The sequence below is a fragment of the Anarhichas minor genome, unplaced genomic scaffold (genome assembly GCF_050575085.1).
Source record: "Anarhichas minor isolate MPS153535 unplaced genomic scaffold, ASM5057508v1 ptg000002l, whole genome shotgun sequence".
Classification (NCBI taxonomy): Eukaryota; Metazoa; Chordata; class Actinopteri; order Perciformes; family Anarhichadidae; genus Anarhichas; species Anarhichas minor.
Window position 1 is genome coordinate 4052923 of NW_027466448.1, and position 17756 is coordinate 4070678.

The 17756-nt window shown below is 42.3% G+C and overlaps 2 protein-coding genes across 3 annotated transcripts; one reads left to right on the forward strand and one right to left on the reverse strand.

Moving 5' to 3' along the window:
• The first annotated feature begins 82 nt into the window (after positions 1-82).
• Positions 83-10721, forward strand: ttc33 (tetratricopeptide repeat domain 33). Of its 2 annotated transcripts, none has more exons than XM_076085843.1 (5): positions 83-186; positions 631-858; positions 4949-5030; positions 7456-7587; positions 9744-10721. In XM_076085843.1, exons 2-5 carry the CDS (start codon positions 632-634, stop codon positions 10116-10118), a joined length of 816 nt encoding a protein of 271 aa, XP_075941958.1. In that variant the 5' UTR covers positions 83-186; position 631; the 3' UTR covers positions 10119-10721. The 2 variants fall into 2 exon arrangements, with proteins under 2 accessions (XP_075941958.1, XP_075941968.1); XM_076085853.1 differs by lacking the exon at positions 83-186 and adding an exon at positions 203-496.
• Positions 10722-13004: 2283 nt separating this feature from the next.
• Positions 13005-17059, reverse strand: ptger4b (prostaglandin E receptor 4 (subtype EP4) b). Its single transcript, XM_076085831.1, has 2 exons — positions 15970-17059; positions 13005-14650 (listed from the first exon to the last, which is right to left on the reverse strand). The coding sequence occupies exons 1-2, from the start codon at positions 16744-16746 to the stop codon at positions 14087-14089; spliced, it is 1341 nt and encodes a 446-aa protein (XP_075941946.1). The 5' UTR covers positions 16747-17059; the 3' UTR covers positions 13005-14086.
• Between the last annotated feature and the right edge of the window lie 697 nt (positions 17060-17756).

Genomic DNA, 17756 nt, shown 5'->3' on the forward strand with positions numbered 1-17756 from the left:
GTTATATGTCTCTGTCCTTAACATACGCATCTGCATTAACATCTTTACAAAAAAAAAATATGGTTCGTGTTTCTTTAAGAGACGACGTAAACATTCGCACAACTTCCGGGTCAACCAATATGGCTAACCGCCGTTAGCTTGTCCAGTTTTGCCCACGGAAAGCTGTAGAAGTCTGCAAGTGCAAATGTAATATGTTATGTTGAAATCAACTGAAGTGCAGTCTTGTGTGAGCAAACCTACGGAGGTGTCAAGTTTAGGCTAAGTGTTAGCTAGGTCATTTACGTTAGAGCTAACGTTAGCTAGCGTTGTTGTGAGAGAGTTGTTTTTGTTTATTAGTTAACTCGTCTTGCTGTTGTAGCTAGTTAGTTGTTAGTTAACTAGTTAGCTATATGCCCTGTGTTTAAACAGCATATATACCTAACTGTAGCAGCAGGATTGCCGGTTAACGTTAAGTTAGATATGCATCTGGCAGTAACATCACGTTAAAATTTTGCAGGTTTGTGATATTTCAAAATAAAAGTCAATTTCCGTAGATTTTCACGTGCTGATTGCATGCTGATTTCACATGTGATTTCAAGTCATATACTCGGTAACCGCCACCACCACCATCCACCCCTTCCCCCCTAACAGAATGGCTTCATTTGGCTGGAAGAGGAAAGTTGGTGAGAAGGTTTCAAAGTCAGCGGTGCAGCAGTTTGAGGCTGAGGCGGAGAAGACTGAGGATGCTGGGCCAGGTCCGGGTGACGAGGTGGACTGGCTGCACGCCATCAAACGGCGGCGAGAGATCCTGCTGGAGGACTGTGCAGCCAAGAGCCAGAGGCTGAAGGATGAAGGTGCAGTGCTGGCTGAGCACGGCAGGTGAGGGATGCTGTATAGAGCTGGCAAAAGTCAGGATTAGAATTTAAATCTTATTTCAGTCCATGAAACTGAGGACTTCCTGTCTGTGTGCTGCTGGATTCTTTAAGTGAACATCTGGATTTGTTAGCAGATGTTTAATACACTTAAACCAACTCTCCATCCAGAGGAAGTTATCACCATAGTCAGTGAACCATCCGGAGGAGGGAGAGGAGAGAGAGATGAGGATTACAACACTTCCAGCTTTAACTATGTGATTTAGTTGATAATGAGACAAACTTTCTGTTTCTACAAACAGCCCAAAGGAGCTCAACTTTGCATCAACAGGGAGATGTCATATGTGAAAGCCTCCAATGGAGGGCACCATGGTACAGAGCACTGAGAGCCATCTAAAGCTTTTAGAAAGCTAAAAGCTTTCTACCGACTTCTACTACAGTTACATTATTTAAATAGTGTAATTCAAAACCGCAGCCAAGAGCCATCTGAACTTCAGGTTTCCCTGGTTTTCATTTAATGGCTTTTTGTGAGACTAGTAGGTGTGTGTTGGTGTCAAGTGCATGTTCTTGTATATATTTGGATTTCAAAAGCCAAAGAGCTGTATTCCTCTCAGGACGAGATTGTAAATGAATACAACAACAATTTATATTTTGGCCATGGGAGAAGCTGGTGTTCAGGCCTTTCAACACATATTTAAGAGTGGAAGGGAAAAGCAAAAACATGGAGCAATTTAAGGAAAGCTTTCAAACAGGAAGTGATTTATTTTTATGTTTAAATTGCTCCTACAATCTACTCTAGCACCCCCTGAAGTATGCTCCTGTGGAAAGTAAATGCTATGGTAAAGAATGGTAATGATTATTATAAGTGATATTTCCCCCGTTGATGGATTTAAAAAAATATTTCCAGCACTGTGACTCAAAACGCAAATAAAATCACTCGGCTGCTTTTCTTTTTTTTTATAGACACTGCTAGACGACAAAATAGGCCTTTTTAAGGAAGCGTTATCTGATATTTCTTCCATGACCTTTTTAGCCGTATAACAATCACTTTATGAAACCCTCCTCAGTCCAGGAGATGTAGAGTTGTTGGCCTTAGTCACTGCCTGTAATTGTGTTTGCGAGGGGAAAGTGGATTTTGTTGAGGGGAAATGAGGTCGTGCTCCGTAATGGCTGTTCAGAGGTTTGAGATGCTGTCTGGTCGGGGATGTCAGCCAGGAGTTTTTTTTTTCTTCTCTAACAACATTGACTAACAACATTGACTAACAACATTGACTAACAACATTGACTAACAACATTGACGTCTGATGTAAGTCGTTCATTACGTAGGTCTACATGCTCCGGATGTAATTAAAGAGTTCCTCTAGTACCTAGTTTGTGATGGAAGTTTTGTGCGACTTGTGGCTGTTTTCTTTATTTCTAAGACCAACAGATATTTTGTTGTATGAATGTACTCGTGTCACGATAAGCTAAGTGTACATTTTTCAAACGTATACGTGAGATATCCTCTTGAACAGTACACACGGATATTGTAAAGTCTCTACAGACGCAGCAATCTTCACAGCACAGCAAACCGTTTTCTGTCAGATCAGCTGTTGCTGACATGCAGAGGAGACTCTTGATAAGGATGACAGTCATTGCTGCTCATGCATGAACAGACTGGTCGACACTAAAGAAAGGAAAATAAGAGATAGCCGGTGGCTGACTGATAAACCAACAATCAAAAAGAACATTCTATGATGCGTATTGCATATTCATGTGTAAATGTGGCTAAACGGGCGTTCGCTTGAGACTGTTGTCGTTTCAAATAGGTACAAAAGATGATTGACAGTTCTCTCCTTCACTCAGACATCAGCTTTAACACTGAAAAAACAGGGCAGTTGTTTCGAAAACATCAAATTTCAGAAAAGCACTAAGGGGGAAACAAAAAGCCCATGTAGTTCCAGAAGTATGCCTCCATTTATTTGTTTAACAGCTTGTTTGAACAGTTGTTCAGGACGGTCCTGGGTTTTGTGAGGCAGCATGTGTCATCATCCAAATACTGCACGTAGTTTGCTGATTTGTCCGGCTTCCAGCTGCCATGCTGAGGACATTTTTCTGGCTAGAACTGCATTTGCGAGGTGTGACGTGACTCTCGGAGGCCATTTCAAATGATCACCATCCTCCGAAGGTCTTCTTTTTGTTCCTGAGATTAGTTCACTGGTTCAGTAATGTTTCAGGCACGCGTTGGGGCACGGTTCCTTCTTCTGGACAGCCGTGTGTAAAATGATCATAATCCCCCGACCCTCTACACTCTTTTCAGAACAATAACATGCTGCACTTCCATCATTCCAATGAATGCAGGTTGACTCATGTACAGAGTTGTAATGACTGTAGAGGAGTCGTTTTTTAGTTCATGGGGTGTATTAACTTGCTCGTTGCTTAATTTCCTCACATGATTTTGTCTTTTGCCTCATATGCCGGCAAGATTTCCACACTGCTCTAGTTCCATTTCCTCACTCCTCTCTTGCTGTTGAACAGCAGTAGTATGTGTATGTGTTTTCTCAGGCTTGATCCTGGTTCTGGCTGTAATCCGAGTTTTATAACTGATCAGTGTTAATGGTCTCGCGTGGCTTTAATTGCTTTTGAATTTTTTCAGGACATCCTTCTTCATAAAGATATAAAAGATCTACACACAACAGACATATGGTGTTGTCAAACCCAGGATTTCACCTCATAATCTCTCCGAGCCTTTGTCTTGATCGTTCTATTGAAATGATTCCTGAGTCAATATTGACTTGAGGAGGAGAGGGATGTCGGAGTGAGCATGATCATGTCCATCAGGGCTCAACAGTGAGGATTGCCACGTCGAGCTGGTAAATCTAGCCCGCTGGGCCCGCTCACTTCCTTTCCGAGCATTCGCGAGAAAATGGCGACGGGTAAAGGCAACGTTCATGAGCTGAAGCGCAAGCGAGCATTTCAATTATCCTGGAAACAAGAGTTTAGTTGGGAGGCCTTTTCAAGTCGCTTTTCAAAGGCCCGTCAAGTTTCCCAGAAACGTGTCCTTGTTCAAATTCAGTTATTTAAATAAAGGTTATACATGACGATTAACTTTCATCTTTTAGCTGATAACCACAATAAATAAAACAATTTGCATTTTGGAACGTAAAAATTGACTTTGGGGAAGTGAAAAAAAAACGAAAACTTTGAACCCGGATTCATGTGTCCATTCAGTTTATAAAAAAAAATATATAAAAATATATGCAAAACAGATCAGTGGTGAGGCTGCAGTGTGACGTCTGTTCAAATGTATGCAAATCCTGTTTATGTTTCTCCTTGCATGTCTGACAAGGAGCCAATAGCAGGGTCTCGTTGGCTCAGATGAGAAACTGACTACCTGACGGGCTTCCCTGTAGACCCGTGTGTGTGTTTGCTTAGCCTGCTGTAGCCCTTTATACTCTACAGGTAGACAGGTGTTGCAGTATACGCTTGCAGCTGTACAGCGTCAAGAACTCGTTAAAAATAAGGAAGAACTAAAATGCACAAAACTCAAGGTGATGGCAAACTGAAATATGACTCGGCTACGCTTCATAAAAGTTTATTTATCTCCGCTTTTGAGAAGTCCTATGCAAGAATGGACAGACCGGATCGGGGAGGGTTTGGGTTCTCTATTATATGCAACAGCAAAAAAAATGACCGTGGATGAAGGGCTTTAATGATATCCACCAAACAAACGTGTGGCAGAGTGTTCGGTTACGTAACGTATATCAAATCTCAGGGCGGAGGCAGGAGAACTCAGCGTCCAATTTCGTTGCTTTATGTGATTGTCTATTTGAGTCGGTCACGCTTCAGCGCCGCATTATCCCAAGACTCCAACACAAAGCCGTGTTCAACTCGATGGAGAGCAAGATATCTGCGTGGGGCGTCGATAGCTTTGGTAACTTTAGATCACAGCCAACAAACATGCTCTATAAATAACTCACATGCTTATCTATCAAGTTATGTATCACACTGCCATTTAAAGTGCACCAGTAGCAACCAGGTCACGAATTATGATGCAATAAACAAACACCTTTTGTGTGATTAATCTCTTAGTTCTATAATGTGTGTGTTTTCTCTAGGCACTGGGAGGCCATTAAGAAGCTGGACGAGGCCATCCAGCTGACTCCAGACAACCCACTACTGTATGAGATGAAGTCTCAGGTATGCTATACATTGTTATATTTATATACTTAATGCTTTATTTCATTTTGTCTTAAAAGAGTAAACCACCGATTCAGCTTTGTATCCTATAAAATGACTGGTGGACAGTTTAAATGCTTTAAGTAGCCAGTCTTTAGGTAACGTGGCTAGAATGGCCTTTTGACCACAAGGCTGCTCCGCTGTTTCCCGGCAGTGCTCGTGTGTCTGAGATGTGATGCAGCCCAACAGCTGCCCTCAGGGTTTGGGGGTGTAGTTTTACATCTGGGTAGAGGACGATGTGGATTATCTGACAGTGGTTTTGTGTTCAGGGTGTACCAAAGAAGTCACAGCGCACTAAATCAGTCACTTACAGCGACGTTCAAGATGACTGAACACGTCCTCTGTTCATGCCCTTTGGTTTGGGAATGTTACTGAGTGACCACCAACATGCTGTGTATGCACTACTACACATGCCTGCTTGTTTGGAATGCGTTTTCGGCTAGATACATGGTATCAGCGCGGTGCTGACAGAACTAAAAGTCTACCGCATGTTTCCAACAGCTTCAATGTTTTTGGCTTTTTAGCTCCACTTCCTTGTTCCTTTCTGTCATTTCACTTCCTCTTTTTTTGCCGTTGTTCCTCAGCTGCTTTTCCTTTTTCTTCTAACATCGGCATCTGTGAATGGTTCCCATATATTTGGGAGAAGTGGAGAAGCCAGAGGAGGCGGACAGTCAAACTCAATTCTTTCTCATCCATTTACCACAACAAACACAATTAAATACCTCCTCATAGCCCCGACCATTGTTTGCCTAATATAATATTATCCATTATAGGTTATTGGAGAAGGAAACCATTAGAGGAACAGGACTTGAAAACCACCGCAAATGGGATTTTCTTTTCCTCCATTGCTATGACTGACTTGAAACATGACATGAGCACGGACATTTTTTTGCTGAGCTTCAGCTCCAATGTATTTTGACGACACATGGAAAAGCGCGTCCAACCTATCATTGTCCATTATCAGGCTATAAATAGACTGGACCTCATCATGCTCCCATTACTGATCCACATGACGAGGATGCTTTCACTGATGCTGGTCCTTTACTTCCCTTCATCACTTTCTCCCAATTTAACTCAGTCAGTATTGTGCCTAATACGCCACCTGTCACTCTGAACGTCTGTTACTGCGGTGCGCTCTGGAGGAAATTGGCTCCATTTGTAAAACTCATCACATCCTCTTGGCTGTATTCAAGCTCAGCTCATTAGAACGTGTTGTGGATTGTGCGGTAAAGTCATGAGGTTATGTTAGGTTCATGGAACCTCTAGACTGTGTGGAAACCGCATGTAATCCAGCCTCTTACACAAAGAGAACCGGTTTCAATTATAAACAAAGCATTTAATACCTCTCATGCTAAAACAATTGCATAGTGGAGTACATCATTTACAGTTACACCGAATATGACCTGCTCACCCCAAAAAGCGTTACCACCCACCCAGTGGTACAGGAGCAAGAGACCGGACTTTCTTTCTTCCCCGCCTTACATAGTTCAAAAAACATCCCCTCGTGTCTGTAGTTCCTATTGGCTAAATCCAGTTGGCTCCTCCTCCTCGCAGGACCCTCGCACGGGTATGACCTGTAATTGCCTATCTAGAAATCTATCTGTCCCTTACTCCCAACATACTATTCTTTACAGTTTAAAACATTCAATGACTGTCTTTTATGGCTTAACACTTCTATGGTAAACATTCTATATAAAGATAAGGATTTGCAACTTTTGGCAAAAACCTTCACAAGTTTCACAAGCAAATATAAAGGTGCTACTAAGATACACTTCTAACTACAAATTCTAAAACTACAAATCCTAAAACACTTCTACAATTATGAATCTTCTAATTATGTATTCCAAGACACTTCTAATTATGATTTCTTAATTATGAATTATTAAACACTATTATAATTTCTTAAAGCACAGTTCTAAACCCAAATTTCCTACAACTAATTGCTCTTTTCCAATTAACACTAATTGCTATGTTCCATTATGATATGTATGTTTGAAAGCATCCTTCAGTATGAACCAAAAACTCTACGCCCCGTGCACGTTAATATGTTTTACAGCTCTCATATTGTTATGCAAATGGGGCATTATTGGTTTAAGCTTGTTGACAGCTTGTCTTGTACATGACAACAAAGCAAAATTGTGACTGCAAGCATCCATCAACTCAGTGTCTGAATAAAAGATGATTCCAAAGACTCTGCTGATCCTGGTATGCAATGATAGAAAACACATGAAAGCATTACAGGCGCTGGAGGCAGAAAATGATTCACATATTTGCCTTAAAAACTATTTCAACTCTTTGTGTTAATATTGTGAATCACACACGTGTGTTCTCCTCTTGCGGAGGTAGCGCATAAAGAGTCTTTAATCATTTTGTGGTTTCTCCACAGGTACTGACCATTTTACAGGAAGTGTTTCCTGCGGTGAAGGCGGCAGAGATGGCGGTGAAGTTCCGCCCCCTTTGGTGGGAGGGCTGGCAGACTCTGGGCCGTGCCCAGCTCAACCTGGGAGAGGTGGACCTGGTGAGTTTGGCTGGCAGTACACTCCGAATGAAAACAAAATAGAATGCGCTGTGCTCGCAAGCAAAGCTGTCCGACGGCAATCGGATTCAGGGCTGTCGACAAATGCGAGCACTAGGTGGAGGAATGTGTGACTCACAGCGAGAGCAGACGTGCAAACAAAAACTCGTAGCATTGATAATTGCAGCTGGTGCCAACATTCACTCAGTAGTGTTGCATAACAATTCATGGCCTCCTGCTCACTCGGTCACAAATTATCTTCATTTGAAGGGCCCCATTTCTTTTGTGAATGTTTGATTTTGCAATAAACTACGCCTCTTTCTGTAGCCGGCTATAAATCAGTTGTGTCTTCGCTTTTGAGCGGCTGTCGAGGTACGTCAGTTACTTCTGTTTACTTCTTTCTGCAAACTCCTCCTGAGATGTTCCTCTTTCAAAGCACACCCAGTCGCCCCGCGGGTTTGGACGATTGCTCAAATTGCCGCAGAACACGCCGGGACCTGTGGGGTGCATGGAACCCACGGATCTCAGTTACACCGTCCGCCCATTCAGAGGCAAGCAAACAAGGCTGTACTCCGAAACCCTTCGCTTAATGCCACCACATGTCACTCCTAGAGCGAGAGACCTGTCTTACGGCATCAAAAACAACAATGGGAAGTGTTGACAGTTACCTGCGATAAAACTAAACCAAATATAGACACACCTCGTTGTATGATGAAGTTATTGGAAAGGAACAGTCGGGGAGAAAAGGCACATCTATTTTTAGCAAGGCCTGTTCAGTCAAGTTTTAGAGCTTTGTGTGCATCAACATGTTTGAGTGGTGCCTGTTTGTGCAAATGTGAGGGCAGCGATTCCCCATAAGTTTGTTCTTTCCCTTCTTTGACTTCCACTCCTGGAAAGTACCCAAATAAAACAAACGTATAGCTTCTGATTTCATTTTTTTCAAACCCTTCTCTTAATGTCTTTAAAACATGACATTGACAGCATGAAGGCTCCATCGCCATTCATCTCCTCGTTATTATGATTAAAAAGCCGGTTAATCTGCCGACTGTGGCATTTCTTTGGAAACAAGGTCGTGATGAGACTTTAGTCTGTTCAAGATTGAACTTGTTGTTTTGGGAACATCTATTACAGTTAACCTGTCAAGGTGGGGAACACTTCACATACCGGTTTATTTTTCTTTTTCGTTACTAAATGATTTGTTGTAGATCCTTTTGCTTGTTTGGCCAGTTGGGAAGTTTGTTTGTCTGGTCGTTGAATGACTTCCTCGGCCTGACTTGTATCTCAGGTTAAATTGGATTTTCGTAAGAGGTGTGACTCACCGTCTCACTGGGAACAGGTGCAACTGAAAAGCTGAGCGCAGTCAATAATTAATGTTAATTCAGTGTGTATCTTGATGACAGGCCAAAAAAAGAAACTTGGCTGTTGTCCTTGAGTGTTTTGTACCGTAGTTTTAACAACTCCCAACAGATTGACGTGTCTTGTCTGGTAGAAATCTGATCGCGTCAGGTCAGTTTCAGGACTTCTTCTTAATCTTTTCTTCATATTTAGTTTGAGAACTGCCTCAAAAAGACCTCACGAAGCTGTTACAGAGCCTCAGAAGATTAACTCTTTAAGTGGATTCAAGTTCACCCAAATGTCATTTATTTAATAGGCTTCATTACCATAGCACATAACCAGACATCTGTCAGAATAGATTCATGATATACCTCAGATAGCATGCATGGATGGATTTACTTCACCGTTTCACAGCCAGCAAATAGTCCCAGCTAGAGCTTGACATCAGGTCCCACGGACGACAGCGGCCGTTTTTTTATTTCTGTTCAGTGGGAACATCGATCTACAACTGCACAGTCAGCTGAGAGCTATTGGCGTCTTCTTAATGAAACCATAAATCGACCTGCAGCACGGCACAAAGAATGTTCGAGTCTTGCTGGTCGACGGGCCCATGATGTACCCAACCTGCTCATTCAGCAGGTATGCCAACGGCATACCATTCATCTGTGAGAGTGATGGTGAACCCGCGAAAAGGCCGTAAAGAATTCGGGCTGAACTTGTCAGTTTGTTGGAGACTATAAACATGCCTTCACCCATCTTTCATGACCACCCGTAAAAGCTTGTGTTTGAACTCTAAGCTCATGCCGAACTTGTCCCCCGTATAGGCTGTGAGGTCCTTCCAGGTTGCGATCCACCTGTGCCCATCAGAGCGCACCCTGTGGCAGGAGGACCTGGAGTGGGCATGGAGGTTACAGAAGCAGCACTTAGCAACCAAGGAGAAGACTCGGCAAGAGGAGGAGGCCAAAGAACAGATCCTTCATGCCCCGGAGCTCGAGCGGGACTACGACTTTGAGTCTGATGAGGTGCTCGCCGCCTGTGTGGCGGTCGCAGAGCGACAGACGCGCTACGAGGAGCTGAAGAGGACCGCCGTGGTCATAGACGCTGAGGGGAATATAAAAAATGTACTCGCTGGGGAAGAGGGATCAGAGGATGCAGCGACGCCATTACAAGAACAGTTTGTCAAAGTAAGAGGACTTTGAAATGGTTTCAGAATGACTTGATTTTCCCGGTTACATTTTTTCCGGACCGAACGGTGTTATTTCTGAAACCACAGTGAGAGTGTGTGAACCTGTAGCATAAAGTAACCTCTTCAGAAGCAAACATGAGAACTGACAAATTCTGCTGAAGGTTTAAATGCGTCACAATAAAAGACAGTTGAGTTGTGTTGGTTTACATTTTCCATCCCTTTCATTTTAATTGTGTAAAATGTGCATGTAAAGTTTTTACATGTTTTGAAGCTCTAAACTTGAGCATCTTCTAGTTCTGTGTTTCACCTCTTAGCGCAATAACACGTTTAGGATTATATATACAATCAAAGGTTTGTGTTCGGCCGTTTGCTTCTATAGCACATAAGATTGATTCGTCTCTCAGAATCATTTATCCTCCAAGATTATTAAGGCACGTGATTGTGATGAATAAACAGAATGAAATAGTTCCCGGTCTTTAAATCCAGATCATGGATTCATCCGCTCTGATTAGTTGACCTGTGAGGTTTCAATGTGCGTCTTTGTGAAACATGTTCCTGAAAAAGAGCGTGCATGCTCAGCAAATTGTCAATAAGTGAATAAACATGAATCAAAATATGTGATAGTTCCCTGTGTTTGTTTTCTCATTGGATGTCTTGTACTTTTATGTTATCTGGAGATGAGTTGCAAGATTTTTACCGACTTGTTCCAAAGTTAAGCTAAATGATAAGATGATATTGATTAGTGCTTGAAGAAGTAACCAGACTTTGGCTGCGGTCAAATAGTCTTTCCTGCTTGACCTGCATGATAAGAGCTGGTTGAATTCATTTCTTATCTCCTTTAGCAGAGGGAACACTGGACCATCCTTTAAGGAAGGAAAGGAGACAATGCTGTCCCACAATGTCTTTCTTACTTACAAAACAAATGGTTTCATTTTTATACAAGACAAAGAGAACGCATCTCTACAAATCAATCTCAATTAAATACAAAGAGGAAACAAAGAGAAAATTATGACATCGGTAGACACGCCCTCATCTGTAACACACCTAAATCATAGCCGGTGCAGATGTTGTTTTACAAAGTTGCACAATAAGATAGATTGAGATCACTCGTGTGCAATCAGGGTGTGCCAAGTGAGTTTATGTTAAATACACATGTATCTGGACATAGTCCAGCTGCTGCGCACTTGAGTTGTCATGAAGATTGTTTTCGCGCCCTTGTGCTCTGCACAGGTCCGCCCTACATCAACACTTGCGACATATAACAGCTGCACGACCGCAAACTGATAACACACACCGAATCACAGACTGTAAATGCTACGCGTAAAAAGTCAGGGAGGCACAGACTGTGCCACGGTTAACACCGTGTCAGCCCTTTGTGGAGAAAAAATATGTTAAACTCTCTACACACGATTGGGACTCAGATCTTGCATCATAATGATCCCCATGCAGACGTTGGACATGTGTGTAAAAGTGCCACATTGGGCAGCGCTTCATCTGCCATCTAGCACATTTAACACTGAATGAGTGAGGGAATGGATGAGTGCACGGTGAAGCCCAATCGCAGGTTGTTCTGCCGGCATCGCAATGCCTCTCAAAATCTGCCGCCATTTTTATGATGCCCTGCAAGTCCTGAAAAAGTGTCTTAGGAGCAGGCAAATGATCCGGAAATGGTGAAAGCCCAGACCTAGGCCTCTGCTCGACACCGCAGTTCCTCCGTAGGCAAGTGAGCACAGAACTGGCAATCAGCCTGCGGGGTAGCCACAGTGCCAAGTCAGCTTTCACAGCTGGGATGAAGGCCGATGGGAGGATGTAGCCAATCCGGCTGAAGAGGAAATGGGTGCAGAACCATGGTCGCAAGGCTGTTATACAGTATGTCTTCAAGAGTGATATAGAAACAAATACACACACACAGACACACACACAGTTCAGTGACCCAGAAAATAGTATGTTACAGAAATTATAACGTATCTATTGAAGGTGCTCAATACAAACTTCAGAGCATATCTAATATATCTGACCTCATTTTAAATCATCATTCACCTCAACCCTAAAATGACCCCGAGCCCAAATGTAATATACGAATACTGTTAACATTTTTGTGTCCATAAAGTCCTGGAATTTCCTTTTTACTCTTAACTCCATTCCTGCTCTAAAATGCCACATCACGAACACTCACTGCTTTTTAAGTGGTATTTTCTAATAGCCAATTGTTTGCACACACACATAATGTGTTGGCTGACGACGTGGAGAATGAGTTGGACATTTTTTCTCATTTCGCCGTCGTGTTGAAATCCTATCAATTATTTTGTCAATCACTATTCCTCCTGGAGGACTGACAGCTTGAACTGAGTCCTCAGTCTGCGGTCACAGCTCTCTTTAATGGGATACTGGTCTCAGAGGTGAAGAAACCATCTGTCTGCAGGTGAGCGGTGCTGTTCCATCTCAACGAGCTATTGGTTAGAAATGTCTCTCGCCATCGCCACTGTTTTCTCAGCTGCTAGCATGACACTAACGGTGACGTGCTAACAAAAGAAAATGTTATTAGAGCATTTATAGACATGCTTGAACAATTAATCAGACATATTGCACTAATACCTCTGTCTGCACTATTACCACATACTTGCACTATCACCTCAATTCCCCATTTAAGAGGCTGTAACTAGTGAATTTTTTGTGCATTTTGGATAAAGACAATGAATTAATTACTAAATTAGCAGATTAACTTTCCATCCATAAACTTCCCTTATCAACGGACGCTTCAGCTCTAAATGCTCCTCTCATAAGTCCCCTCTCCTACTTTACATCACACTCTACATATTCACCATGAATATTTAAGAAATATCATATCGACATACTTCACTCTCATTCTGAACCATACTAAAACAAAGTGACACAAGTGTATATGAATATTTACCAACTTTTATTTTCTGTGTATTTAAGAGTTCGGTACAACATTCGTCTTTTCACAAGAGATTTAACATTTTTGTGGTAAATTTGACATCAGTTGTTGCTACAACAACAACTTTAACATTGAAATATGAACACGGTATTTATATCAATCTTTATAGAACTCTATCTAAGAAATCCATTGAAAGAAAAGGTAAAAATCTTTAAACTCATCAGACAGGAAATGTGTGTTTTTCTTTTCTCTTCTTAATTCCCCTATAAAGTCTAATTAGATGAGAGGAATTACACATTACATTGAAGTAAAATGAGATGAAGTTGGTTTAATCTTTACAAAGTAATGGGCTGGAAAGAGTAAATGAATGATTTTATATTAACACGTTATGTTAGAAGGCCTCTTAACGTCCTCCCGTGTCTGCATAGTGGAAAAGCCATAGCTGCCTTTTGTTATGAAATGCAGGGGATGGTATTATTCTAGCATGAATGGCAGCTCCTCTGTCAACCAATTGGACCAAATTGTTTGCAAATGTGTCTGCGCACCACAAAATAAAACAAAAAACCAGAAGATATTCATCTTGTACCAATTTAAAATGGCTCCAAACTTTCTGGACCTTCTCACAGAGAAGACAATAACAATACAATTGAAACAATACAATTTCATACTTACAATAAATTAACATTATGTACACTTTTCACATTTTATTATTCATTTGTTATAGTCATCTGGCAGGTTGTGAAAACAGCCTCGCAGTGGTTTAACAAAAAGTGCAACAGAAGAGCTCCTCTACAACGTCATGTTGTTCTCCGTGGTTTAGTTGATGTCGTGATTCTACTGAAGTGTATTTAGCGATATGGTTTTTGTGGTAAGTTATGACTGAGGAGTAATACATTGATAACGGGTATTTAGTTCAATAATACATTTGTCAAATAGCATGCCGCAACATATCTACAGATTGATGGATGATTACTCAGTCTTCAGATGCGTTTCCTTTGTTATCCTGTCTTTGTTCATTCCTACCTGAAGTCCCAGGACATTTCTATTACAGTGACGAATGCTTTTCGAGATCATGCCAACTGTTATATGCATTTCTCCTGTATGTTCGCAGTCTCATCCGTGAAGGTCACATGTAGAGCCGGGTCCTTGCAACACATCAGAAGCTCTTTCAGTGGCTCGCCTGCCGCTCTGTCCCCTAATTCACTGTGTGAAAGCTCCCCTTGAGGCCCCTCGACCTCCTGGGGGCCCTGTAGCGTCTGTGCGACTGGTGGGCTGGAGCCGCCCTGTGCCCCTGCATGAGATGACCTCGTGGTTCCCTCAGACAAGAAGGTCTGTGAGGTGCACAGAATTTCCTTCAGCTCTCGTGACACCATCGAGGGAGAGTCTCGTGAGATGATGGAGGAGGAGAAGCGGCCTTCGGCACAGCGGAACTGCCCGCCGTTCCTTCGACCCCGCCCGCCCATTTTGCAGAACAGACACTTTATTTTCTCCATCAGCTTGAGGACCACTGTCTTTCTGAGCAGGATGTAGATCCAAGGGTCTAAGATGGGGTTGACGGAGGCCATGCGGATGGCCAGCAGGTCTTTATTCAACCCGGAAGGCTCTTCTGTCTGGTTTCCGTACAGCTGATTCACAAAGATCCTCAGCTGATAGAAAAGGAGAGAAAACAACAGATGAACTTAGGAACTTATTGTTCGGTTGTCACATAAATGAGCATGGAACAACATTTCAAGTGCAGAATCAATTGTGTTTTTGCAAGTCCAAACCTGTCTCCACTGCATTTAGAAGAGTAACATAATTGTTTATATAACATATTCCTACAAGGTTGGCATGGAACGGTCAAATCTAAATAGACACTTGGCTGAATGTAACTGCTGCGTAACCACAGCAGTGTAGAGATGCCAAGAGGCCAGTAGAAACAGTTCTCATCATCATTCATTCTAAGATGCCTTTGGCCACTGAGCTTCCCCAGGGTCTAGTCAGCAGTCATCATTTAACAAAACCAGAGCCTGAAAAGCCTTAATGTTTGACATTTCTAAAAGGATAGGTTCACCTTTTCCAAGTCTAAAACAATGACCTGCACATTTAAGCCGATTTTGCTTGCTGTAATCATTCCTGGTGTTCATACTGGACCTTTAAATTGTCCCTCTCTAACAAGTCCTTGTTCTATGGCAAAAGAAAATCCTGGGTTTATGTTAAGTTACTGTGAGAGACTTTTGTTCTAAAAAGACAGTATTGGTGGAAACTTCACCAGATTGATTTAACTCAGACTGCAGAAGCCTCATATTAACTTCAGCTGAACTTAATGTATAACACAGAATGAGGACTATATTTTTTGTCCCCAGTAGTGTTCACAGCAAGCAGAAAACTGTTAATTTTGGAACCTGCCGTTGTTTCAACACAGACTTTGACTCCAAAGATGCAAGAATGCTTGTGTCATTCTGCACTGCACGAGCAAACACCTGCGGAAATCTCACGCTCTCCTCTGATCCTTAGCTCTCGCTCAGGCTGAACATTGAAGTCTGTCAGAGAGTGTTCAAATACCATGTGAGAGTTGACTAATCTTTTCTAAACCACATGCTTATGATACATCTTTGTAAATGCTGTTTTTAAACAACAAACGGAAAGAGTGTGAACGAATTAACTTGTGCCTTAGATTGTGTCATCTAACCACAAATATCTTAAACGGGAACACGAAGTTCTGACAGCAAGTTGAATTGACCATCTCCTTCCTGTTTGTTGTTATCGTGTATTAATCCATTCGGTTAAAACTCTGTTGGTGTTTCACACAATCTTTATTTTAATTTACATTTGGATTAATTTACATTCCTTTACTTTCTGGCTGATATATGTATTGGACTGTATTTCCTTTTTTGTTAAACGTCTGTGACATTCTTGCGCGTAAAAACCTATTGCGCACACAGAGGGTGCACAACGTGTCTGGTTCAATTGTACAGATACTCACCACTAACGGTATGGAGCATATGAGAACCACAGCGGAGGTAGCTATGAGTAGGATCACCATCTGGATCTCCGCTCCAGCTAATCGTCTGAAACTCCGTCTGCGCCTGAGCTCCGCGATGCGCCTCTGGTCCGTGCCCAAAGACGTGCGGCGGATGAACCGCTTGTGCATCAGGATCAGAGCCCCGCACACCATCACGTTGCATATGACAGTGGCCAGCACGATGACTGAATTCACACCCGCGTACATCAAATTAAAAGCAGCGACTGTTGTGTTGTTGTTCTGCCAGTCGATGAAACACCAGGTCTCTGGTTTCTGGAGCGTCACCTTCCCGAACCCCAAACTGGGCAGCGCGCAAAACACGATGTTGGAAATGTAAATGGCCAAAAGAGTGAGCGCTGCGAGTTTTTGGTTGACGTACTCGTTGTAGAAATATGCATGGTTTATTGCCAAGTATCTCTCCACTGACATTGCCAACACAATGCTGAGCTGGACCAAGAAGAAGAAGAGCAGGATGAAGCCGGAGTACTGGCACAGCGGATCACCTCCCGGCCATTCGCCCCTCATGTAGGTCGCGATGGTGACAGGACTGGCCAGCAGCGTGCCCAGGAGGTCTGTCACTGCCAGGCCACACACGAGTGTATAAAAAGTCGTTTCCTTTTGTTCCTTTCGTGATATCCGCAGAACCACTATAGCGATGACATTCCCCACCACCCCGAAAATGAACATAATCGACGGGATGGTGGGCGGTAGAAATCGCCTCTCCGCTGTCATGTTCATACCTGTTGGGACTTCTTTTATTGTTTCACAATGAGAAACAGTTCTCCTCTAACATCCGAAGTAGTAACGTTTTCCATGAATGCGCATTCTCCAGGATCTCCAACAAGAAGCAAATCCATCGTTTCCTAATGTCCCTTTTACGCACAGCATTAAAACTCAACAATCCGTCAAATTCGTGATGAAAATACGAGCAATCCACAGCATGAATATGTTTACTCTTGCGGTTTTGGTTTGCAAGCGATGCTGCAGGACTGCGAGCCGCGCTTCACGCTGTTGTCACTCTGACAACTGACAGGGAGGTTTCCTCCTAGGCCACTGAAGGCAGCTCCTCCTCTGCGTTTCATTTAACCAGTGAGCTGTTTGAGAAAGAGCGCGCCATGCAGCGGGAGAACAGATGTGTTCGGGGATATACAGTAGTTTCACTTCTTCACTATCACTGAATTCAACGCCTCTGTTGTCAACTCTCAGATGACAGCAAAGTCAACCAGATCAATGCATTTATTGAGAAGTCTGAATAATGTATGAAAGAAAAGTCAGTCAGAGGTGGAAACAATCTAAAGCTACATTTACTTACTTGTACCTTATATTTGCATTTGATGCTACTTTATAGTGAAATTTCAATCACATGTCAAAAACAGTCTGAAACTAACATGTTAGTGCAGCGAAGCTCACTTGTTTAAAAAAAAATGTTGTTATTGCAAAATAAGTGACCTCCTGTAGGTACATTATGAATTAATTGTGTCCCTCACACTCACAAAGTTCATCAACATGTAAAAACACGCACATGCGTCATCTAAATGTACTTTTTCACTTGTGGTAACGGCCCCTCTTAACCACTCTTTCCTGCTTCTAAACACTCCACTGAATCAGCTTGAGACAAACAAAGTTCTCAATGAATTTGAAGTCAAATCTATCAAAAAGGAAATAAAGTATTTAATTTCAAGTTGCATATACAAACACAACTCTGAGATATGAGCATTGGATCATCTTCATTGTACGTCTGATATTGT

Bases quoted from the DNA above. Each gene is read 5' to 3' on its own strand.
- ttc33 (XM_076085843.1), top strand. From the start codon at position 632: ATGGCTTCATTTGGCTGGAAGAGGAAAGTTGGTGAGAAGGTTTCAAAG. The intron at 859-4,948 runs GTGAGGGATGCT...TGTTTTCTCTAG, and splicing joins GTGCTGGCTGAGCACGGCAG to GCACTGGGAGGCCATTAAGA. The intron at 5,031-7,455 runs GTATGCTATACA...GTTTCTCCACAG, and splicing joins TGTATGAGATGAAGTCTCAG to GTACTGACCATTTTACAGGA.
- ptger4b (XM_076085831.1), bottom strand. From the start codon at position 16,746: ATGAACATGACAGCGGAGAGGCGATTTCTACCGCCCACCATCCCGTCG. The intron at 14,651-15,969 runs GTGAGTATCTGT...CTTTTCTATCAG, and splicing joins TATGCTCCATACCGTTAGTG to CTGAGGATCTTTGTGAATCA.